This window comes from Papaver somniferum, chromosome 8, assembly GCF_003573695.1.
Source record: "Papaver somniferum cultivar HN1 chromosome 8, ASM357369v1, whole genome shotgun sequence".
NCBI lineage: Eukaryota > Viridiplantae > Streptophyta > Magnoliopsida > Ranunculales > Papaveraceae > Papaver > Papaver somniferum.
Window position 1 is genome coordinate 137393869 of NC_039365.1, and position 25917 is coordinate 137419785.

Sequence of the window (25917 nt, forward strand, 5' to 3'; positions counted from 1 at the left end):
TTTGCGGTTTCCTCGGTAACAAAATTCTGGTGTCTGTGTTATTTCTTTTCCGCATTATATTTTATTTATATAATAGAAATATCACAGGTTGTTCGTTAAGATCAATCAGTTCTTGTATCCGGCTTTAGGGTTGTTGACTGAATTGATTGACACTTGAACATTGGTCTTTGGTACCGTTCAAGTTAATCCTCTTATATTCAATCGGGCTCGCAAATCCCTATTTGCTGATTACGGATTGAATCAAGAGATAGAGATATAAAACTCTTTGATATACTTTTTATAGATTGAGTCTAACTGTCTAGTTGATTCTCTTGAAAGTATATTGGAGTTTGTCTATTCAGATTGCCAAACGCAATATTGGGTGGTGTTGTTAGACCCCCATTTTTTCAATTGGTATCAGAGCACGCAAACACGCTAAGACCTCATAAGTCTGTGTTTGTAGCAATCTGATTCTATGGACAGAGGTGATATCTTTATAAACGTACCGCCAGTCTTCGATGGCACGAACTATTTATGGTGGAAAATTGCTATGCGTTCGTTCATTCAAGCGCGAGATTTTAAATCTTGGGTTCATATTGTTAATGGCTATGATCCTCCATCAGTTACAGTAGACGGTGTAACTATTGAAAAGGATATTGGTGATTATGATGATCTTGAGATTCTTGCTGCAAAGCAAAATTCTGAAGGATTAAATGCGATCATCCACGCCATTACCCCATATCTTCAGCACCACGTTACTGCGTGTAATGAGTCTAAAGATGGTTGGGATATCTTAGAAACCGTATTCGAAGGGAATACCGCTGAGAAAGAAGCAAGGCTTCAATATCTAGCTTCTGATTGGGAAAACCTTAGCATGTCTGATGATGAGACCTTTGATGAGTTTAACCAAAGACTTTCTAAAATAGTTAACTCCTCATTTTCATTAGGAAGAACTATTCCAGAGAAAGATATTGTGTGTAAAATTCTCAAGTCTCTACCAGCAAGACAGGAGTCTAAGAAACATGCCATTGAAGAAGCAAACGATATTTCTACACTCTCCAAAAATACTCTTGTAGGAAAGTTAAAGATCTTTGATCATGAACACGCAAGAAAAGAAGTGATTTCTCTTAACGTTGAAAACAATTCTGAATCCTCTAAGGATAAATCTGTTTCGCCAGATACTAAGGATGTTACTCCATGACAATTTAGAAAAATCTTAAGAGACAGGAAAAAGAGTTTTTCTAAATTTACAACATCTCCTAATGATGATGTACAATGCTATAACTGTCGTGGTTTCGGGCATCTTTCTTCAGTATGTCCTAGCTGGAGCCGTAGACAATCGGCATATGCAACTGCTTTGCCTACTCTTGATGATGGACCCGAATATTTTAAGCTCCAAGAGTATGCAGGGGAGGTTGCATTATCTTCTGGAAAAATTCTTTCGGATCCTGACGAAGAAGTGTTCCATGCTGATCCAGTTGCTAATAATCTTCTTAAAGAATGTCATCGGAAACTTTCGGAAGCTGATAGCACCATTTTCAGTGAGAAAGTTAAATATGACAGACTTCGTAGTCGGAATAAAGACTCGCAAGACCAACTTGATTCTAGCGGTGCAAGAGATTATCTCAACGAAATACGAAAGCTTAAAGAAGAAATTGCCGAAGGTCGAGATCGGGAAGTTACTCTTCAAGCAAATCTAGATAACTTGGAGAACATTGAGATAAACTTGTTATTTGATTCGGAACGAGAAGATATCAAAGTTCAATGTGAATCATCCAAGAATGATCTAGTTACTGCACTTGAAAAAGTCAAAAGGTTGGAAGAAGAAAACTCGAGCTTAAAAGAGAGTGTGTGTAGAAATATCAGCTCAGACAAATTAACCTCGATATTGAGAGCATATAGAATTCATCGTGATACACGAGGATTGGGATATGAAGGAAGACGCTCCTAGTATTTGCAAAGAGGTAAAATTTGTCAAAGCTAAAGATTCTTCTCAACCAAAACCTTCCACGGTTGACAAAAGTAAAGTATCTCTACCAACTACGGATGGCAAAAAGAGGAAATCCTGGCAAGCTCCAAAGCAAGCACATACACATTCAGGTAATACTAAACATAACTTTTTCCATTCTATTAAACATTGTTTTTATTGTGGAAACCCAGGTCACTTGCAAAGGAATTGCAGATTTCTTAAACGAGATAAAACCAGATATGATTTTGTAAGGATGACAAGATCTGATGTTCCAAACTGGAGAAAAACTGAGTATCATAATATCAGTTCTTTCAGTATTCCCCCCAAGAAGTTTCATAATTATATTGGGGAGAAAAAGAAATACGTTGCTCCAAAAGCTGCTCAGAAATGGGTACCAAAGAAGACTAATAAAGCAACGAGTACTATTAAGAAGGATCTCACAAGAGTTTGACAAGGGATAACATCTTAAAAAGGTATGGAACATTTATTGAAAGTTTTAAGGAAGTTTTTAAATTCCTAGAGTCCATGCATGATTTTGTTTCGAATACCTGTAGTGAGCAAGATTTTGCTCACCTCAACATAACCTGATTGTATTGAAAGTGCATCCTCGCCGAGAATCCCTAATAAATGCGGTGATGATTGCAAAAGAATTGGGGCTCACATATTAAGTTGGGAAATTTCTGAATATGTGGAACAATTTATTTTTTCGAGCTGAGGTTAATTCGCTTATATATTCCTCGAAACATGTGTTGGTAAGCTTTCGCTTCAATCAAGTTTATTTTTACCTAGTGACGAATGTCATGATGTTTCAATCACTTTGAAAATCGCTTTGACGAGAAATAGTATAACAACTATATAACGTCCACTAAGAATGTTTCAATGGTTGGAATGAGAGTTTAGGTCTATATAACCAATGATGGATATAAGTATTGTTGTGGAAACACATATATACATAAGTCCTATTCCTTGAACCAAAGTTTGCGAACTTTGTTGATCAAGAGAAAACGGAGGAATTGGATTTGCTAAGTCCGCGAACTGACGGAACTTCTCATCCCGAGAAATTCTGCTGGAGTTTCAAATTCGTTTGTGTGATTTACAGTCCGCGAACTCAGTCCGCGAACCCAATCTGCGAACTGGCGGAAGTTCTCATACCGAGAATTGCTGCTGAGTTTGGAAAACTCTGCCGGTGCCTTAAATCCGCGAACCTGTTTGCGAACTTGAGTAGGTTATGATCTAAATATGTGCTCTGAACATGAAACTTAAATTGCTAAGGAATGCAGTATGCAAACCGTGGCTATAAAGTTCATGAGCCGATTCATGTGAATCGAATCATCTTTGTTTCAATTGTGTCTTGTGATGTATCCAAGATTTCCTTGCAATTGAACAACTCTCTAACTAGTTCCTATTGAAGTCAAGTTAACTAGTTATGATGAAGAAAAATATGGTTAATATGAAAGTGATCATATGGCTGGATACCACATGTATGAGATTTAATTACCTAACTTGATTTGTGATTGAAATTATTAAATATAACAGGTTAGAAGCAATTATCAAAGCCATGGATGTTGGTTTTTATTGTCAAAGAAACCTTTTTTTCACATTCTTATGGTAACCATTCTTGGTGTAAATCCTTGTGAAAAGGTTATTCTTCCTTCTAAGCATATATATCCTTGTTTATACAAGTTTGTATCTTAGAAAAGATGATCACAATACTTGATTTTCATGATTACATATTGTGTATTGTTACCATGAGATAGTTCTAAAATTTTTAGTAACACGATCTCATGAGAGACTTTCAATGATTGGTTATTAAATCATATCTCCTTGTAGGATTTCTAAAATCCAATATATAAATCCTTCTCTCTGGAGTAAGGTCGCTCTTGTTGTTCTTTCGGTAATGACATCAAATGGGGGAGAGTTCTTTTGAACTTGTGCTTAATGGTCATATCTTGAGGGGTGTGCGGCTGTGGAATTTTATAGGGGTTATCTTGTATCTTAAAACTCCTTGATGAATGCATTTAGCTTCGGCTTCATGATTGCATCTAAATTAAGTTGGTATATATTTTTTTTCTTTTAGTCTATGAAACGTCTCTTCTCGAAAATTTCATTGGGATCCCGTTCTTGTACCTTTGCCAATTTTATTCACAAAAGGGGGAGAATTAATATGTAGTTCACACTACGTATACATATGGTTTTCGGATCATTGTGTAAGGGGGAGTGGTTTCCATGTGAGATGGAGTATTGACTAAGGAGAGTGATACATATCACTTTAGTATTATTGTCAAAGTGTGATACAATGAAACTTTGATGATGTGTAATAATATCACTGTAATCAAGCTTTTCGGATCATTGTGTAAGGGGGAGTGGTTTCCATGTGAGATGGAGTATTGACTAAGGGGGAGTGATACATATCACCGTAGTATTATTGTCAAAGTGTGATACAATGAAACTTTGATGATGTGTAATAATACTATGATGGATCTTCAACAAGTACAGGATGAACACACGAAGAGTTGAAGAACCAAGGGAATCAAGCTTGTCGTTTTTGCTTTTAAAAGTACAAGCCATATGTAAAATGGTTTTGTCACTAAAATTGACAAAGGGGGAGATTATTAGAGCATTGCTCGGTTGAACCCACTAGCGTTGGTATGTCAAGTTAGTTGTCAATTTTAGTTTCCAAAATTCATTCTTGATTTAGCATACTAAAGATAGTTTCGGACTAGATTAGGTCTAAGAAGTTGAATCGAAGCTATCCTTAAAGGATGAAGATTGAAGATTGAAGACTACAAGAAGACATCAACAAGTACTTCATCAACAAAGGTATGTGATTGATTTCATTTGGATTCTTGTTCAATTCTACCTTTCTAATCTATCAAGATAAATGCTCACTCTATGGAACAATTCCAATGACGGTAAATGTACATTTATGTATATATACTTGAGGTTATTTGATTAATGATCTTGGAGACAATAACCTTTATCCTTATAAAGAATCTCATGTTATAGTGAATGATATTATGAATCCAACGAGCCAAGAATCACTCAATTCCGAGTTATAACGATGAAGTTATGAGTGGTTTATTAAAGTAACAATTATAAGTGTTGTTGTTCGTTAGTAGAAAACAATCAATGGGCTGTTTGTAACAGTTCACAAACTTGGGCCCAATTACGTGACTAAAAGGCTTTTTTGGTCAAGTTGGTGATGTTTCCTTATCTAGGCAAGTTAGCTATTATTCCAAACATCTTTGATTACCATATTAAAGAGTTTGTGATTCCTTCCTAATTTAATTTGTGATTTATTCACAAAAATACAATTTGCTAAATTAATTATTTATTTAATTATTTTGGCAAGAGTTGTAACTTAGGAAAGACTCCCTTATTTAGGAGAGTCTTGAAAAAGAAAAATAGCTTTGCTTAGCTTCCAAGATATTGCTCACTATAAATAAAGGGTTCGTGAGTTTACACAGTTTTCATCTCTTTGGAAAATTGGCGTAAGCTTTGCAGGTTGTTTTCCACGTCTTCTGTTCTTCGTGAACAAGAGTGAGATAAAAGTCTTTGTATTGGGGATCACAAAGCCAAGTTGGATTTAATCTTCGTGATTGATCATACAACTTGTAATCTAGGGTTTTCACCTCTTGTCTATTCTAAGGTTTTCTCTTCTGATATAAAACCATTCAAGAGTTGTTGATCATAAGCCCTAGGTTTTAATAGATTTCAGTTTCCGATCGTATACCAACACTTGTTAGTCGAAATCGGAGACTAGAAAGAAAAACTTCTTTTGAGGCATCTCATAAAAATCCTTGAGAAGTTTTAAACAAGATATCTCTAGATTTATTCTAGTTGTTCTTGTTGTAGAATTATTAGGGTTTTCTTAACTTGGAAATTGATCTTTGGAATCACCCAAGTTTACTTACGAAAATCAGGTTCACGGACTCCTTGTGTGTACGCATACTGATTGTAAGATAAAACCCTAATCTACAAGTTTGTTTTGATATTACTTTTACCTAGTAATTGTTTTTATCAAAATAAACACAAGATTTCCAAAACCTTGATTTACATCTAAAGGGAAATCAAACCGGTGTTTTGTGCAAACAAAATATCGAATCGTATCAATCGTGGTGGTGTATCTTCTAAAGAGAACCTTGGGTTCTGCTAGAAGATTTGTGTGAAGAATTTCTAAAGAGAATCGGTATTCTGCTAGGAGTTCTACAAGTGCTGAAGAAGGTATTACATCTAGTCTGAATAGGTAGTAGGAAATTGGTGTAACAGCTTATTATTCAGTGTGTGTTTATTCTGGACTAGGTCCCGAGGTTTTTCTTCATTTTCGGTTTCCTTGTTAACAAAATCCTGGTGTCTGTGTTAATTCTTTTCCGCATTATATTTTATTTATGTAATAGAAATATCACAGGTTGTACGTTAAGATCAATCAGTTCTTGTATCCGGCCTTAGGGTTGTTAAGTGAATTGATTGACACTTGAACATTGGTCGTTGTTACCGTTCAAGTTAATCCTCTTATATTCAATCGGGCCCGCAAATCCCTATTTTCCGATTGCGGATTGAATCAAGATATAAAGATATAAAACTCTTTGATATACTTTTTATAGATTGAGTCTAACTGTCTAGCTGATTCTCTTGAAAGTATATTGAAGTTTGTCTATTCAGATTGCCAAACGAAATATTGGGTGGTGTTGTTAGACCCCCGTTTTTTCACTCATATTACTAAAATGCCTTAATAACTCATTCTCTATATCCTGTCTTTCATCTAACCAAATTCCTATATTGTTCTGTAGAGATTCTATCTGAGTTTTTTGTCTTCTAAAATTGGCCTTTTGATGAAAATAGGAAGTGTTCCTATCATCTAAAAGCATAGCATCACCCTTACCTCTTTGTCTCCAAAAATCTTTCTCTGCATCATACCAATACTTTAGCTTTCTTGTTAATCCACAACCCTGCTATTATTAAGGTCCTTAACATTTCTAATAAGATTGGATAACTAAAATTCTAAATTATCAATTTGAGAATAAATATTACCAAAATGCTGATAATTTCAATTCCTGAGAAAGTTTTTAGTAGTATGAAGACAATTAACAAGAACAAAACCAGCAGAACCAGAAATATCGTTTTTCCATTCAGTTTTAATTAATCCAGAACAAGATGGGTATCTGAACCAAGATGTATTCACTCTAAAAAAATTTTTAATGTTGCATTCCATTTTAATATTGATTAGCATTATGGGGCAATGGTCACTACCTAAAACAATTAAGTGATATAGAGCAACATTAGGATAGATATCAGACCAGTCATAAGATGTGAGAGCTCTATCTGATATTTCTAGGATTTAAACATCCCCACTTCTTCTATTGGTCCAAGTAAAGGGATTACCCATATAAGGCATACTAGTAAGATTATTATTGTTTAAAAGAAGATTATTTGCATTTATATCATTTTGACTATGAGGGTTACCACCTTCTATTTCACTATTACGTAAGATGAAACTAAGGTCACCTATAACTATCTAAGGATTATTATAAGTCATCCTTATATTTTTGAGATGTTCCCATTGATTGTTCTTATCAGTATCATTTAGAGCTCCATATAGACAGGTCAAAAGAGAACTATTATTCTGACGGTCAAGTTCAACAATGCAGTTAATCATGTTCATCTGAGCATTAATAACCTGGAGATCAATTCCATCCTTCCAAAGCAAGCACAAGCCACCAGAGAGACCAATAGGATTCAAAAGGGTAATATTTGGGTATTAGAATCTTTTCAGCAAATAGTTCATCCTTTTAGATTGGTTTTTGGTTTCAGACAAAAAGATTTTACCAGGATTTTGGGATTTTATGAGCATGTTAAGATGATTTCTTGTGTCCTTGTTCCCAAATCCACAGACATTCCATGATATGATTTTCACACTTAAAGCAGAACTTAAAAAACAAATGCAGGTTATAAGAGTGTGTGAATGTAATCTAAAATTGGCACCAAAACTATAAGACTTATGCAGGAAATTCAAGTTTAAAAGGAAATATTTGTATAATACCTTAAGATCCCCTGCAGCATTGTTAGATTGTTTCCCCTTAGTTGTGACTCTTTCTTTAGCTTGTGTTTCCAATTGTTTCCCATCATGAGAGTTGCTAGATGAGCAGTTGATTTCACTTTCCTGAGATGTTGTTATTCTAAGTCTCTTTTTGCTGACTCATTATCATCTTCATGTTGAGATGAAATATCCATTATAGAAGCTAGTAAAATACCATCTTTATGAGGGATGAAAGTAGCTTTAGTAGCCTCCTTTTTCTTGTAGCTGCTTGGAACAATAGCACCACCTATTTCTTCCAACAGATTCTTCTTGTTTGCAATATTGGACTTTCCAAATAAATATGGTTTATTGTGAGATTTTGTTAGGAAATCAGTTGTTGCTTGGCAAGCCTTTTTTGTATGCTTGACAATGAAACAGTTAGGACAGATGTTATGAGGCTGTTTTTCATAGAAAAATTTGATCCATCTTGTGTACCCTACATTAGTTTTTGCCATTGCTCATCTTCTTAGTGGATTATTTATGTCTATAATGACACTGACTTTTACTCCATTTTTGTCAACATGGATGGCATTATTTGGTTCAATTGCAATAACCGCTCTCATTATTTTACCAATCTTGGTCACAGATTTGACATTCAGATGTTCAGGCAGAAGCTTTTTGAGTTGAATCCAAAAATATTGGTGATTCCAATCGAGATCTCTGTAAATTACATCAGAATTATAATGATGAAGAATGACCAGGTTCCTATGCTCCATGGTCTAGTTATGTAGTGTTATTTTTTGTTGCTTCATCTTTGAATTTGAAAACCATTATGTTTTTGTCAATTTCTACAACCTTAACTTCTCCTTCTGGTATGTGTTCCCAAGTGAACTTTATGTGGTGCTGCACTGCTTTAAAACCCATAGATCCTTCTTCCATGATAAGTATTCCAATAAGGCAGTTATCCCAATCTTCTATTTCTTCATTGGTTCCTTCTTCTACCAGTTCCTCTTGAGTTTCATCTTCATTATCAAGTTCCAGCGCTGCTTGCTTGAATTTTTCAGCCAGATCAAGAACTTGTGCTTCATTTTCTTCCGCCATAGTATTCCTTATGAAAGACTTATTCTTTGAATATGTTGTGACTTTTTGGTCTTGTTCTATATAACAAGAAAACCCAATTAAATTAGGGTTTATCAAATCCTTCAAAGATTTACCTACGCAAGAATTTTGGAAAGAAGATTTACGGTGGTTATTGACAAGTCTTTTATTTTCAGTAACAAGATACAGGAATGTCAACTCATAGAGAAACTTCAGGAAGTAGTTTCCAAAGATGAAGTAGCTTTTTCGAATTTCTTTTTCTTCCACCTTTTTTTGCTTTTGACTTTCCGTTAAAACAGTTCTGGATCGTTTCTGACTGGGTTGAAAGCTCTCATGATGGAGAAACAATGGCGACAACTTAGCTTCAACAAGCAACTTAGCTAATAGAGAGAACATTGTAATCACAACAATAACAAAGGCAAACGCCATTAAGGGGATAACAGAACACATTAGAGGAGAGAAAAGGTTAGCTAGAAAGACATTTTAAAAAGATGAGTAAATTATCTTTTGAAACCTGTATGCAAAAATCACAAATTAAACGAGTTCAGGGATCAAAAAATATAAACATGCTAGGGAAAATAGACAATTTTTCTTAAAAAATCATGGACATCAAGATTAGATTAAGAAGCAAGGATGAGAAATGCAAACTTTGGAGTTGACATCGCGGTTCGCTGAGAGGAAAGCGAAAAAAGGGGAGTAGTATATATATCGTCCACCAAACAAGGTGTTAACTTAACTCTACATTGGACGGAAACTAACAAAAAGGGCTCCAAAACAAACCGATTATATTATGGGACCGGCTTGAATTTGGATTATATTATGAGGGTCCAAACAAAAAAGCCCTTATTTTATCACTTGCATTCGTAATTTCACATCCAAAGATTCCAAAAACCACACTTATTAAAGTCTTGAACGCCGGAAACTGAGCAAAGTTGTTACGAAAACAAACAAACTTATCTTCACTAGACAGCAATTAGATCCCAACTGGTTGGTGAGTCCCATTGGCATCTTGACTTTCTTCTTTCTGTATCTCCGTAGTAGTCGAATCCTGAATCTGGTGTGGTTAGACTTGTTCAGATTGCTTGATCTCAATTTTCAGATTTGATTTGTTTTCTCCTTTAAAATTCTCATTCATGGGAACTCATCAAGAAGATGATCCATTGCTGTTAGACGATCCCCTTTTGGAGGTTCGTATATCGACTTATCCTGTTTCTCTTTCTTCTATGTTTTTCTTTTAGTTGAGCTCAATTCAATGCATGAGCGAATTTCCATGTAGTTCGATTTTCCTTTTAGTATCTACTCGGACAATTGAGGGAGGGGAATTATGGAAATCAAGAATCTGTTTGAGTTTTGGATTTGGATTTGATTTTTATGATTACTAGTTCTCAGAAACTATTTTAGGTTGAAATTTTGATGTTAGGTCGATCTTTTGTAATTGTAGTTGTTGCCATTGTGAAGTAGTTCTCTCTTTGCCATGATATTTCCCTGGAAACAGTAGGTTTCAGCTTTCAACGTAGTTAGTTCTTTCATTATCCATTTGAAGCTATCCATTTTATCAATTTTTATTTGTGTTATTTACATAGATAATCGAATCATAATTTGATTTTGAATTATGGGAATCTTTGCCAATTGCATGCTTGCAGTTGCAGTTCTCTAGATTGGCTGATTTATCTACAGAGCAGTCATTTTATATAGACTGTAAATTTGTACTCCGGGCAAAGCCTTTTGTATAGCACTTCACATCTATAAGGTAACCCAACAGATAAGGGTTGTCCAGCAGAAACTCTCGTGGTACTGTAGAAACGTTCCGACCGTGTGAATTTTCTTGAGGCTTTTCTGTGCTGAAAGCTGAATTATTTGTTTGTTTTTGTATTACTCCCCTTGTTTTTGAGTGTGTATTCCTTTCTGGTAGCTGCTTTCAAGTGGTATGCACTTCTTTCTATTTGAAGCAAGGTATGCATTTGTGTAGGTTATACACTATGCTTTCATGCTGAAATTTTCTTTCTGAATTATACCAAAGTATTCGATCTCCTTAACAAAGTTGTACCTCAGTTCTCAATCAGCTATCTGAGTTTACACTGATTTATATGGGCTCCAACTGACCTTTGTCTCATATTGAAGTTTTCGGAGGTTGTTGTCTTTGAGGATCTATCACATTTCCTTACGCCATTAATCATCTGATTTTCCTGTTACCAAAACTTGTACTAAGCTTCTCATATCAACAGTAGATGTAAATAGTCTACATGGTGTTACTGAATCTCAAAAGTCATGGATCATCATTTACCTTTAAACACCATAGTTATCTTCTTTAGTAGGCTTACTTTCTTTTGGTATTTTTATACTCTTTATGTTTCAGTTCCAAAAAGGAACACATATTTAATGCTTTTCTACGCACTATACCATTTCAGAGTGGAAGTAGAGGAGAATACACAGGTGATGGATCGGTTGATGTTAAAGGGAATCCCGTGCTCAAACAAAACACAGGAAATTGGAGAGCATGCCCATTTATACTGGGTATTCCAACTTTCTTACTTCCTACTCAGTCTAAAATGATTGGACTGCTTCTCATGTTCACTACATCCTCTCTCTCTTTACATTTGCAATCAAATTACAGGTACTGAATGCTGTGAGCGTTTGGCCTACTATGGGATTGCAACAAATCTTGTTACTTATCTCACCAAAACATTGCACGAAGGAAATGTATCTGCTGCAAGAAATGTTACTACATGGCAAGGCACTTGCTACCTTACACCCCTCATTGGAGCAGTTCTTGCAGATGCGTATTGGGGAAGATACTGGACAATTGCCGTGTTCTCGACAATATACTTCTTAGTAAGTTTTATAACGAGCTGTTCTCTCAATGATTTTAGTGTTAATTCCTAAAATGTTTGTTAGGGTTCCTTTCTTTTAGTGAAGTAGAGTATGAGTCAACTGAATCTAGCAGTTTGTTATCCTAAATAAACCTTCCCTTTCTTTTCTTTGTACGATAGTTATATGGCCATGGTTAATCATACTTAACAATCTTCGTTAAATTTTTTTTGAAGTTTTTATTGTTACTGTTGTTTACCCATGTAGACTAGTAGAGTAAGAGTCAAACATTATTCTGAAGTTTGTTATCCTCAATGACCTTTCTGACTTGTATATACTGGAAGGTTTTCTGCTAAATGTCATGGTATGTAGAATTAGTAAAAAAAATTCAAATAACTAGTCACTGACTTGAGGTTTAATCATTCTTCTGAGAGATAAAATATGTTCAGGTAGATAAATAAATGTAGCTTGATTCTTTTTTTGCCTATCTAATTATGTGGTAATGACCTAAATAAGTTGAGTTGCTGCTGGATTCTAATATTCTTCAGTCTCTTGCAGCTTTCTTTTTTTCTTAATGCTGAACACTCAGTTTTTTTTTTTTTTTCTCTTCTATATAGGGAATGGCTATGCTAACAATGTCAGCGGCAGTTCCTGCCTTTAAGCCTCCTCCTTGCGTTGGTACCATTTGCCCACCTGCATCTTCTGAACAATATGCCATATTCTTCTTTGGTCTGTATCTGATTGCTTTAGGGACTGGTGGTATAAAACCTTGTGTCTCATCCTTTGGGGCTGACCAGTTTGATGATAGTGATCCATCAGAGAGAGTGAAAAAGGGATCCTTCTTCAATTGGTTTTATTTTTCTATTAACATAGGAGCTTTGATATCAAGCAGTTTTCTCGTGTGGGTCCAAGACAATCTTGGGTGGGGCCTAGGGTTTGGCATTCCAACATTATTCATGGCCCTTGCCATTGGAAGTTTCTTTTCCGGAACACCGCTCTACAGATTTCAGAAACCTGGAGGTAGCCCGCTCACAAGGATGTGTCAGGTTTTGGTTGCAACTTTCCGCAAGTGGAATGTTGAAGTCCCACATGACACTTCTCTTTTATATGAGCTGCAGGAAGGCTCTGCCATCGAAGGGAGTCGTAAACTGGAGCATAGTGATGAACTCAAGTAATTTCGTTTTAACTTGATTTATATACTGAATTCTAGCACCTGACAAGTGACTACTACTTCCATCACATTGCTGTTCTTTATTTGTTTGTCCTGGTCATAGCTTGCTTGTGATTCATACCTTGTTCAGCTTTGTCCGAAATAGTTCAATTAACTCATTCTTGTTATACTATCTTTATACAAGTGCTCTACAGAACTGATTTCTTAAAACTATATCGAGCAAGTTCAGAAATACTTACAAGTTTAAAATAGTGGAGAAATGTGTTGAACTCAAGTTTATTTGTATGAATTACCTTCACTAGGTGAAACTTGCTTGGTCTATATCCTTTGTTATTGTACACAGGCTCATGGTACAGTATGACAATTTTCAAATTTCATATCCGATGCAGGTGCCTCGACAAAGCAGCAGTAGTATCTAACGCCGAGATTAAAAGTGGTGACTATTCAAATTCATGGAGACTGTGCACTGTAACTCAAGTTGAGGAATTGAAAATACTGCTCCGGATGTTCCCTATATGGGCTACTGGCATAGTTTTCTCTGCCGTTTATGCTCAGATGTCTACCATGTTTGTTGAACAAGGAATGGTTATGGATACAAAAATCGGTTCTTTCACTATTCCCCCAGCATCTCTATCAACTTTTGATGTAGTCAGTGTTATCGTGTGGGTCCCACTGTACGACAGGTTCCTTGTCCCAGCTGCGAGGAAATTCACTGGTAAAGAAAGAGGATTTTCAGAGTTGCAGAGAATGGGTATTGGTCTTTTCGTCTCAATACTGTCTATGGCAGCTGCTGCACTAGTAGAGATCAAACGACTACAAGTTGCAAGAGAACTGGGTTTGGTGGACCAGAAAGTTGCTGTACCCATCAGTATTTTATGGCAAATTCCTCAGTACTTCTTGGTGGGAGCTTCTGAAATTTTCACCTTCATTGGGCAGCTTGAGTTCTTCTATGACCAGTCTCCAGATGCCATGCGAAGTCTATGTAGTGCCCTGTCACTACTTACAACTGCTCTTGGAAATTACCTAAGCTCTTTCATTTTAACCGTCGTAACAAACCTAACAACTAAAGGTGGAAGCCCTGGATGGATACCTGATAATCTGAATGAAGGACGTCTCGATAACTTCTTCTGGCTTCTTGCTGGTCTTAGTTTCTTAAATTTGCTTGTTTATGTGTTATGTGCTTCAAGGTACAAAAGCAAGAAGGCTTCTTAAAGTAGAACATAACTCTGGTTTTGGAGATTGGCTTCTACTGTTCTTCGCAGAAACGCCCACACACACATATATATGTTGTACATAATGCTTCTCTGCAATTTAATTCAACTAGGTAAGTTCTGTAACCATTGATTCGTAAACTGTCCAATGGTTTAAACAGGAATCTCTCTTATTTCATGTTTTTAAATGTTACTTTCGTAACAATGTGGTATACTTTAATTTTTACCTCACAATCAGTTTTTTACACCAATTTGTGAATTGAAAATGAAAAAAAGTGAAACACATGGCGTGTCAGTGATATTATTATGTACTTTATTTACCTCCTGTTATTTATTGGATGCAACTGGTATAGCCTTTAAGTTGGGTAACACTATTCATGGGTAGCCTCCTGTTTATTCATTAGATGCAAGCCCTGTAGTGTAGTCATTGGATTCACTTCTGCGGTGTCTAGTCTGCGAAGCCTTGCATAACAGGTTGAATGTTGCATCTTTTTCTTAAGACAGCGGCCACATAGTGATAGTCCCGTGGAACCTTTCTGCCAACACATTTGAAACAATCTCGTAGGCACCATTAATCAGACTTGCCTATCTTGGAGGTTGGATCATTTTACCTCCAATCTTCTTTTGGGAAGCAAAGCAACAGAAGAAAAAGAAAAGCAACAGAAGAAAAAGAAATTGCCACTACAAAGTAATGAAGCTTATATGGTCCCATTTCCTCGCAAAACATTATTTATTGACTTCCAATTGACTGACAACAAGACGATGACTACGATGACGACTCTATAGTATCCAACCCAATCAGAGTAAAAAGCAAAAGTTTTTTGCTTTTTATTATTCCTCGTCCCTTTAATTAGTAAAGCATTGTTACCCAAATGCTAGTTGGCTCCCTATTCTATGCCTCCCTGTTCTCCTCACTACAATTTAAGCCCCACGTCCATATCAAAATTCGCATTCAGGTTCAGGCGGGGTTCACCATTCCCCTAATATGAGGTTTAGATTGCAGAGAGGAGAATAGGAAGGTGGAGATTAGGGAGTCAAATAGCACCGCCGGTATTGTTACTGTGTATTTATCTCTGCACTTATGGCTGCAGAGTTGATCTAGCTATATATTTGATGATCATTGAGGAGTTAAGAGGAAGAAGGTAAATACAATCTATATCCATTTTTATCACTTCATTTCTTTTTTTGATTCTGTAATTTTGAAATTTTTTTTACAGTATTTTATTTGGTTCATCTCTTTCGCTTACTAGTTACGGAAAACTATGTTAAAGTCTCAATTAGTGGGAAACCAACTTTGATTGACAGGTTTGGAAATATGATTATGACCTATTAGGTCAGGGTATCGATCCTTGTTAACTGGTGTTTGTTATATCTAGTTAAAATCTCCAGTGCTAATATATTTGTTAAAACATAATTGTCAAGGTGATAATCTTGAAGACAATCATGTGTTTCGTTATTGAAAGTTCAAAATGGAAAAGCAAATTATTTAACTGAAGTAACACTATTGGTAACATAGTTTGGTTCCAACGGAGAAGAAAGTTTGATCAAGGTCAATTGTTCTTTTTTGCTACAGTATTTGGAAAGGGTCTGAAATCTAGTCTTCTTTGAAGCCTGCAGAAGATTTTGTTTACATAGTACATTGTTTGAGAAGTGGAAATATTTTTTCCTCACAATTATTTGCTTTATGTTATGTAGCAGGAGACTACAGTTGGGTGAACACAGACAATATGGGCAAGACAATTCATATTTATGGATTTCCTTCTTATGTGACAGCGGAACTGATCAAGGACTTCTTAGAAAACTACACCGGCAAGGGAACTGTTTATGCTCTACAAGTTACGATACCCAAAAATAAGGGGCCAAATCCAAGAGTATTTGCAGATATACAGTTCACTAGTAGACAGAATGCTGAGTATATGTCTTTGTTAATTAATCGACCCCAACGCCTATACTTTGGGAACTCTTCTCCGAAAGTTTTTCAAAGGGATCGGGATATCATACCGAAGCCTAGGGTTTCAATGTTCAATCTCAAGGTTCCAACTCTACATTTTGGATGCCAGGTTTCAAATGATTGTTTTTATATTCTTTTCAAGACAAGGGATGTTTCAGTGGATTTTGGGTTTGGATGCCGTAAATTGTGCTTTATCTTGTCTTATAAGGAGCCGCTAAAGATAAAGTGTTGGAAAACGATTAATAAAAAAATAATTTTTTAAAGTTTTAATAAAAAATTATAATTTATTGTTTTATTTTGTGAATGAAACTTTTTAGTCCCACATCGTGGAGTTTCCAATTTTTTAGTAGTTTTAAGAAACTATATAAACCTTTTAGTCCCACATCGGGGAGTTTTTCTTCTTAAGTTGTATTTGTCAATTATATAAAGAAATTCACTACTTTTGTAAAATTTATGGAAAAGGGGTTGCTCTATATTTTAGAGGGACCCCTAAGGGAAAATATTTTATAGCGGTTTTTAAGCATTCGCGATTTTCCTTAACGGTTTTTTCGGAGTTGCCAAGCTCAAGTTGAGCATCTACTACATATGCTAGTAGTAGGTGTATTAGGGTGTTTTATCCTGGAGATATCCGTCCTGTGAGGGCTATAGCATCACTCTTGAGTGTAGCCGGGCGCTAATGTCTTAAGGACAGCGTGTTGAACACGTGACTCACTCTATTTTCCAAAGTTTTGCCTTGTTGCTGTTGCGGAGATACGGGGAGCTTGTTCGTTTCGTCAAAGCAATCACTTCCATTATAAAGGAGCTAAGTATTAATAACTTTTGCTTATTTGATTTTTCTTTGTTTTTGATTATTCACCCAACAATCTTAAGACATTAGCATTTGTAATAATCGAAAACGATTGATTGGTTTGTGAATCATGGATGTTAATTGTGGAGTGAAAAAACAAAAACGAATTTCTGGTCAGCTGTAGAATTCCAATTTTATCTTTTAATCTAGAAGGAATTTCGATGAACGCTTTTGACATAACGTAGTAGACATCCTGATAGTTATCCGCGTAAAATTTCAGAATTTTTGGAGTTGTAAAAGTATTTTTTTGATATTTTACAAAACAGAAAAACGTTTCTGAAAAATTCTGACGAGCAGAAAATTGTTGTTAACTAAATTAATTTTTGTGGGGTAACCATGAGTTTTTTGAAACGCTGATTCAAACGAAGTTTGTATATATAGATGTTATCTTCAAAACTCATATTTTACTTTCTGATTTGGAATTGTGATTTGTGAATAAAGGTGTCATCTCCGAGGGACATGGCTAATAGCCGCATGTGGTTGGAAACAAATCTTCCAAAGATGGCAAAGGTGAGAACATCGAACGCAACTCTAAGCATGGTCTTCATGATAAAGGTATATTTCGTAAACCTGAATCCGGAATTACTTTAGTTAAGGGTGAGTGTTATGTTTGTAAAATTCCTGGCCACGCGGCAGTAAATTGTAGACAACATAAAAACCTTAATAAGTAGAAAGTTAATGCTAATTTAGTTGAAACAAACTAGAACGAGTTTGGTGGCATGATGTCGGAAGTTATTTTAATAACCAATGTGAGAGACCAGTAGGTGGACTCTGGAGCCACCAAGAATGTTTGTTGAAACAGAGACCTGTTCACCTCCTATCATAGGATAGGGGATGTCGAGAAACTCTTATTGAGTAACTCATATGCAATAGAGGTTGCACAAAAGGAAAAGGTCGAGCAGAAGCTCATATCTGTAATATTCTCACATTGAATGAAGTTTTCATGTTCCGAGCATATGCGAAAATCTTGTATCTTGTTCTGTTGTAGATGGAAAAATATTTAAGATCTTAATTGAATCTGGAAAACTTGTTGTAACTAGGCAGTGATTTTTTAAGCAAGAGTTATAGGACTTTGGGTCTATATAAGCTTAACGGAAAAACTGATGATGTGAACGTAGTTGATTCTTGTGATATCTTTGTGTGATTGATTGTTTTACGTGGTAGACTTGGAACCGTAAACTTATAAGTCAATGCTTAACTGGCTAGCATAGGCTTCGTACCCAAATTTAGTTTGGATTTTGAACACAAAAGTGAAATCTGTGAAGAATCAAAATATGCTATAAAATCTTTTAGCACAAATGTTCAGAGTAATTCTAAGCCTTTAGAATTAATTCAGTTAGGCCTAGTTGACATGAGTTCAACCCAAAACCACTGTGGTAAAAGATGGTTATAACTTCAGTAGATGATTGTACGAGGTACTATCTTGTATACTTGCTTAGGATAAGGATGACGTCTTAGAAGCCTTAAGATGTATAAACTTGAAGTTGGAAACCAATTAAAAGCCTTGAACATAACAACCGTATCCTTAAGGAGATGATAATTTCCATGTTGATTAGTTCAGGATTACCTGCGGCCTTGTGGGGGGAGGCAGTCCTCTTAACTAGTATATCCTGAATAAAGTACCCTTTTAAGAATCAGATGAAACTCCATATGGTTTATGGAACGGTAGATGACCTTCTTATGAATGTGTCAAAGTGTGGGGGCGTTTGACTAAGATTGTAATTCCTCTTCCTAAAGAACTAGATTGAAACCAAAAATGTTGATTGTGTTTTCGTATAGGGTATATTGAGTATACTTCTACAAATAGATTTTTGGTTGTGTGTTCTGATTTTTTCTGACATTGGTGTGAATATTATTACGGAATCTAGGGATGCTGAGTTCTTTGAACATGTTTATTATAAACCTGTACCTCATTAGAGATGTGTTGTTGATCCCCTAGATTTATTTTCAAATAGTCAGAACTTATTTTAAAGGAAGATGAAGTTGATGTTGAGCCTAAGAGAAGTAAAATAATTAGACTTGAGACTTCTTATGAAACCGACTTCATAACATGCCTAGCTTAGTCTGATCCACAGACTTGTAAAGAAGCCTTGATATCTACTGAAACCCCATTCTGGTAAGAAGCTTCATTTAGTGAAATGGACTCAGTCCGTTTGAACCAGACTTGGGAGCTTGCTAGTTTACCTCCAGGTTATAAGACCATGAGATGTAAATGAGTCTTTAAGAGGAAACGATAGGTAGATGAAACTGTGGAAAATATTAAGCTAAGTTGGTAGCTAAAGGATATAAAATAAAAGAAGGTGTAGATTTCCTTGATTCTAATTCAATTGTGACGGAAATTACTTCCGTTGAGATACTAATTGTTATTGCTGCCATAAAGAACGTAGAGATACATCAGATAGATGTTAAGACAACTTTTTCTAAAACCGTGAATTAGGTAAAGAAATTGACATAGATCAACCTGAAGACTTTGTAGTGAAAGGTTGTGAATACAAAGTTTGTAATTTGAAAAATCTTTGTATGGTTTTCAAATAAGCACGTAAACAGTGACATGGAAAATTTAATCATGTGATAATGGATAGTGGATTTAAATTAATGAATCTGACAAGTATGTTTACAAGTAACTTGTTAAGGATGTCTGTGTAATTGTATTCTTGTATGTTGATGATATGCTTGATACAAACATAGATGTGATCAATTCCACTAAAAACATGCACTGAATGAGAACATTGACTTTAAAGACTTGGGCCCTTTTGATGTAATATTAGGGATGAGGATTAGAAGATAATCAAACATTTATAAGTCTTAGTCGTTCTCATTATGTTGAGTTGTGCTTAAGAGATACAATCAGTCTGATTGTAAACCTGCTTGTACTTCGTACGATTATTCTTGTAGTCTCAAGAAAAATAAGGGTAGTGGAGTATCTTAACTTGAATACTCAAAAGTTATAGGATGTCTGATGAATTTAATGAACTGTAAGAGTCCAGACATTGCCTATATTGTGAGTAAGTTAAGTGGATATAATTGTAGTCCAGAGCAAGAGAATTCAGATGCACTGAGTAGAGTATTATGGTACCTAAAATACTCTTTTGATTTATGAAAGGTATCTTGTTGTCCTTGGGACTTTATGATGCAAACTGGATAGTTGACTCAGAGGAGTCTAAGTCTACGAGTGGATATGGTTTCACTCTAACATGTGGGTTTGTTGTTGGAAGATTTCCAAACAAACATATCGCTCAATTCATTATAGAATCTGAGAGTATGGCGTTAGATAAAGCATGAGAGGGGGCCGAGTGCCTAAGATGCTTTTTAGAAGACATTCCTCTTCGGCATAGGCCTGTGCCAGCTATATCTATACACTGTGTTAGCCAAGCTATAATAGTTAAAGCTAAGAAATAACTAATCTCAATCGGCGTTATTTCCATTGATTGGATAAAGTCCAAGGAGAATATCGCGCAACCTTTGACGAAAGGTTTGTACAAAGAGATAGTTAAAAATGCATCGAGGGGGTTGGGGCTTAAGCTCATATATTAAACTTGCCATGAAGGATACTCAACCTTGCTGACTGGAGATCCCATGATCAAGGTTTCGAATGAGACAACTAATTTGTGGTGGGTAAAGGTAAACACTATCAGAGATTTTCATTCTCTGTCCCTTCCCTATGGTGTAGACGTGATAGTGTGACTGCATGTGGAGGATGACTTTTTAATAAGTCTTAATGAGTTCTATAGTTTCAATTTAAGATTGAAGTGGGGTGCAGCAGTAACACTCTTTATGGAATCTCACCTATCTGAATGAGGAAGTGGGTCGCTTCTTGTGAGAATATGAGCTGATTCTCTAGAGCATTCTGAGAAACAGGATACGTCCAGGGCCAAAACGGACAAAACGGCACGAGCTTGGCAGCAACCTTGGAGATATCACACGTGGTTGTTATCACGAATTACATCAAATGCTAGCAGTTCAAGACATAGTTCACTGTCTCTAGCAAGTAATTCTGGTAATATCTCACTAAGCAAAGGTTCAAGACCTCATGGACACCTCTGCCTAAAATGGTATTTCCTGCGTTTTTTATGTGATTTTCATTTTGATGGTTTTGGTATTACTGGAACTTAGGACCTAAAGGTCACTAAGGGTTCACTAGTTCATGCTTTTTCACTTTGGTGAAAGATACCTATAGTCTCACCTTGTGAGAACTAAAGATGAAAGCTCTCAATACTATTATGATTTATGCAATCCATAGTATGACCCTGGGGTCAACACACTTTTGTGTGAGGGAGAGGACGTAGAAATGACTAGTATGATTTCAACACTTGCACGATCAGTCTGTTTGGATCGTGAGGTTGGGATGTCAAGATCTATCTGTGTTTTCATGTTTTATTGAGTTTTCATTCATGTGGGGGATTGTTGGAAAACGATTAATAAAAAAATAATTTTTTAAAGTTTTAATAAAAAAAAATTATAATTTATTGTTTTATTTTGTGAATGAAACTTTTTAGTCCCACATCGTGGAGTTTCCAATTTTTAGTAGTTTTAAGAAACTATATAAACCTTTTAGTCCCACATCGGGGAGTTTTTCTTCTTAAGTTGTATTTGTCAATTATATAAAGAAATTCACTACTTTTGTAAAATCTATGGAAAAGGGGTTGCTCTATATTTTAGAGGGACCCCTAAGGGAAAATATTTTATAGCGGTTTTTAAGCATTCGCGATTTTCCTTAACGGTTTTTTCGGAGTTGCCAAGCTCAAGTTGAGCATCTACTACATATGCTAGTAGTAGGTGTATTAGGGTGTTTTATCCTGAAGATATCCGTCCTGTGAGGGCTATAGCATCACTCTTGAGTGTAGCCGGACGCTAATGTCTTAAGGACAGCGTGTTGAACACGTGACTCGATCTATTTTCCAAAGTTTTGCCTTGTTGCTGTTGCGAAGATACGGGGAGCTTGTTCGTTTCGTTAAAGCAACCACTTCCATTATAAAGGAGCTAAGTATTAATAACTTTTGCTTATTTGATTTTTCTTTGTTTTTGATTATTGCACCCAACAAATTCTGCATGGATTTTTGCTTCCAAAGGTCCGCTAACAGCAGCTAGTATCAGGGACTGGATGGGTGATTTTCGCGAGATTAGAAATGTGGCGAAATATGCAGCAAGACTAGGACAATCTTTTGGTTCCTCGACTGAAACATTAAGTGTTTATAGCAATGAAATTGAAAGGATTCGTGATGTCGAGATTGAAAGTAATGGAACCATATACACGTTCTCTGATGGGATTGGAAAGATTTCTTCTGAATTTGCACATAAAGTGGCGAATAAGTGTGGTTTAAAATGTACACCATCTGCCTTCCAAATTAGGTATGGTGGATATAAAGGTGTTGTCGCTGTAGATCCAAGAGCAGTAAAAAGGTTATGTTTGAGAAAAAGCATGTGCAAGTTCACTTCACAGAACACCAAACTAGATGTTTTGTCATGGAGCAAGTTTCAGCCGTGTTTCCTCAATCGTCAAGCAATCTCTCTTTTGTCTACTCTAGGTGTCAGTGATTACGTATTTGAAAAGAAGCAGTCGATCAACTGGATTCAATTTTAACCGATCCATTAAGGGCGTACGAAGCACTTGAGATCATGTCCCCAGCAGAAACCACAAATATCCTCAAGGAAATGCTTCTGTGTGGTTACAAGCCTGATCAAGAGCCATTCCTTTCGATGATGCTTCAAACATTTCGTGCGGCAAAGCTGTTAGAGCTGCGGACTAGGACAAGGATATTTATTCCAAAGGGAAGATCAATGATGGGATGTCTAGATGAAACAGCGACCTTGGAGTATGGACAGGTATTTGTTCAGGTTTCTCGCCTTGGTCACAATCAGATTTGTGGGAAGTCATTCTCTATGCTTAATGCAAATGGACCAGCAGACACTACTCTTGTGCTTGGGAAGGTAGTCGTTGCTAAAAATCCATGCCTCCACCCTGGTGACATGCGTGTCTTGCGGGCTGTCGATGTGCCAGCGTTGCACCATATGGTGGACTTGTTGTATTTCCTCAAAAAGGGAAAAGGTAAGAGCATTATCTTATCATTTTGTTTGATCAAGAATTAGTACGACATTGTTGAACTGTATTCTTCATTACCATATCAGTAAATAATCATGTCCTTTTCTGTAATTTGGGGTACGAAGTAGATTTGAACCTTTTAGCGTCCGTTTATTAGATAGCATCACCATCGTAAATCAGATGATTTTCATTCCTTAATTGCTCAGTATTATCATATTGTATCATTATCTTAGTTTTCAAATCACAATAGATGAAACTAAAGTCTGCAGCATTTGACTATGGAGATGGTGGATTGGTTTCTTTTGTCTTAAATTTTATGTATTGCGTTTGAATTGAATTATATATATATGCACCAATTTCACAATTGTGAAATCTTTGCTCAGTTCCGTTTGAAGGTTTACTGATATTAGTTGACATTTTGACGTAGACCCCATCCAAATGAGGGTTCTGGGAGTGATTTGGATGGTGACGTATACTTTGTCTGCTGGGACCAAGAACTTATTCCACCTAGTCAAGTCGAGCCCATGGACTATGGTGCATCACCTGCTATGCTCTTAGATCACGATGTTCAGATTGAGGTATGGTTATTCATTTTGTGAATAAATCTTGTTACACATTTAAATTTAGTCATTCTTGTTTTCGAATGTCAAAAGATGTAATTTGTCCGACAAAACAAACAACAATTGCTACTTTTTTAACCTCCACTGTATGAAGAAGTTGGCGCTCGAAAATAATGGCATTCACCCACCGTGATTATCTTTTTATGAAAACTTTCATTTTCTCGTTTTGTATTGCTTGCACTGCCAGATGTATGTCTAGTTTAGTTTTGAAAATAAGCTATCTTTGCCTTGTTCTACACTTCCTGGTGGTTTATGGTTGTTGATGTGTTGTTACAGGAAGTTGAGGAGTACTTCGCAAATTACATGATAAATGACAGCTTAGGAGTCATCGCGAATACCCACACCGCCTTTGCTGATAAGGAGCTGCTGAAGGCAGAGAGTGAGGAATGCATAGAACTCGCTAAGCTATTTTCAATTGCTGTCGACTTCCCTAAGACAGGTGTACCCGCAGAAATTCCTCCTCATTTACGCGTCAAAGAATACCCCGACTTCATGGAAAAGCTTGATAGACCGACTTATGAGTCAAAGCGAGTGATAGGCAAACTCTTTAGGCAGGTCAAAGATATTACTCCCCACACCAGCCATATAAAATCCTTCACTTTGGAGGTGGCAAAGAAATTATATGATACAGATATGGAAGTTGATGGGTTCGAGGATTACTTAGATGATGCTTACTTCCACAAAGGAGAATTTGATTACAAGTTGGCTAACCTGATGGACTATTATGGGATCAAAACGGAGGCTGAGATCCTTGGTGGAAGTGTAATGAAATTGTCCAAATCGTTCAATATGAGGAGAGATGCAGAATCAATTAGTTTCGCAGTTAGAGCTTTAAAAAAGGAAGCAAGGACGTGGTTTGATAAAAAGAGTAGTATCAACTCTGGTTCCCAGGAAGATGATGATGTCTATGCAAAAGCTTCAGCGTGGTATCACGTGACGTATCATCCAATGTACTTCGGATGCTACCATCAAGAGATGAGTCGGGACCATTTCCTTAGTTTACCTTGGTGTGTTTATGACAAGCTGATTCACATCAAGAAGAACAATAGTATGCGAAGGAAGCACAACTGGTCACTGGAAGACCAATTCATGAGCAGTTTAAGATTAAGCTAAGAGATCAAGTGGTCCTCTAATCTTCCCCTCTTTTAAGATTTTATGCAGATTTGGTATGTTTCTTATCGCAGGCCACACTGTACATGAATGTTTATAGGTATTGTAAGCTTCGAGACTAGAGAACAAGTCGTGGAGTTTTTAATGTAGTTGCTTGTGCGTCTCCAGTTGTCTCTACACTTCCATTTCTTTTCTTTCTCTCAGTTTTATCGCTTATGTTCTCTACTCAAATAATTTGTAAAAATCATGTACTTGCTGCGTTGGTTGTTGCATGGAGTTAGCTCCTTTGTTTTGATGAATGTTGGAGTATTCTGTTTAGGCTATCTTCTGTATATTTTGCTTAGAACTGCGCCTTACTTGTGTTTTTATTTAGTGCAAAATTTTATAATTTGGAGCTTAGATGTAAATTTCTTTTAATCAGGGACTTCAAATATAATTTGTGGATGGGTCTAAACTTTCCGTATCACATTAATACAGAAATGTTAATATGGTGTTTAGACGTTAGATACACATTAAGAAGTAACTTTTTATGAATAGAAATAAATTTTTTTTTTTTTTGAAACAGAAACTTTCAATCAACGAACCGATTTACATAGACTCAGTAACAGTAGACTGGAACACAACTGGTAGAGTGTACCACCATTGTATATTACAAACATGACACCTCGCAAACTTAGCAAGCTGGTCGCCTGCTTTATTATTCACTCTACGAATGTAACGTATAGTCACATTCGACAAACTATGTAACAGACTAACACACTCAAACAACAACGACCGATCAATCCAAGACACATTAGTTACAGATCCACCCAAACCATCGACTAACTTTTTACCGTCAAAGTAGATAACTACATTAGAAGGTTGATGTGAACATAACCAGCAAAGAGCTTTGTATAAGGCCAACATTTCAGCATGTATTACATTCCTTGCCCAGATGGGTGATGTCGTGGCTGTTACGAAAGAACCAATTGAATCAGTAAGGATAAAAGCAGTACCTGCAACACGAGTATTACGTAAAACTGAAGCATCCACATTCAATTGGAAACTGTTAGCATCATTAGCTGAAGTATCCGACATCTGACAATGGTCTGAATTCT

The 25917-nt window shown here is 36.1% G+C and overlaps 1 protein-coding gene and 1 pseudogene across 1 annotated transcript; both read left to right on the forward strand.

Moving 5' to 3' along the window:
* Nucleotides 1-9960: 9960 nt before the first annotated feature.
* On the forward strand, nt 9961-14550 carry LOC113303171 (protein NRT1/ PTR FAMILY 8.3-like). Its single transcript, XM_026552190.1, has 5 exons — nt 9961-10249; nt 11471-11576; nt 11677-11894; nt 12488-13041; nt 13431-14550. Exons 1-5 carry the CDS (start codon nt 10196-10198, stop codon nt 14251-14253), a joined length of 1755 nt encoding a protein of 584 aa, XP_026407975.1. The 5' UTR covers nt 9961-10195; the 3' UTR covers nt 14254-14550.
* An 819-nt stretch (nt 14551-15369) lies between these two features.
* LOC113306086 lies at nt 15370-24823 on the forward strand (annotated as a pseudogene).
* The last annotated feature ends 1094 nt before the right edge of the window (nt 24824-25917 follow it).

Coding starts and splice junctions, on each gene's coding strand:
- LOC113303171 (XM_026552190.1), top strand. CDS start 10,196: ATGGGAACTCATCAAGAAGATGATCCATTGCTGTTAGACGATCCCCTT. Junction 10,250..11,470: donor TAGACGATCCCCTTTTGGAG/GTTCGTATATCG, acceptor ATACCATTTCAG/AGTGGAAGTAGAGGAGAATA. Junction 11,895..12,487: donor TCTCGACAATATACTTCTTA/GTAAGTTTTATA, acceptor TCTTCTATATAG/GGAATGGCTATGCTAACAAT.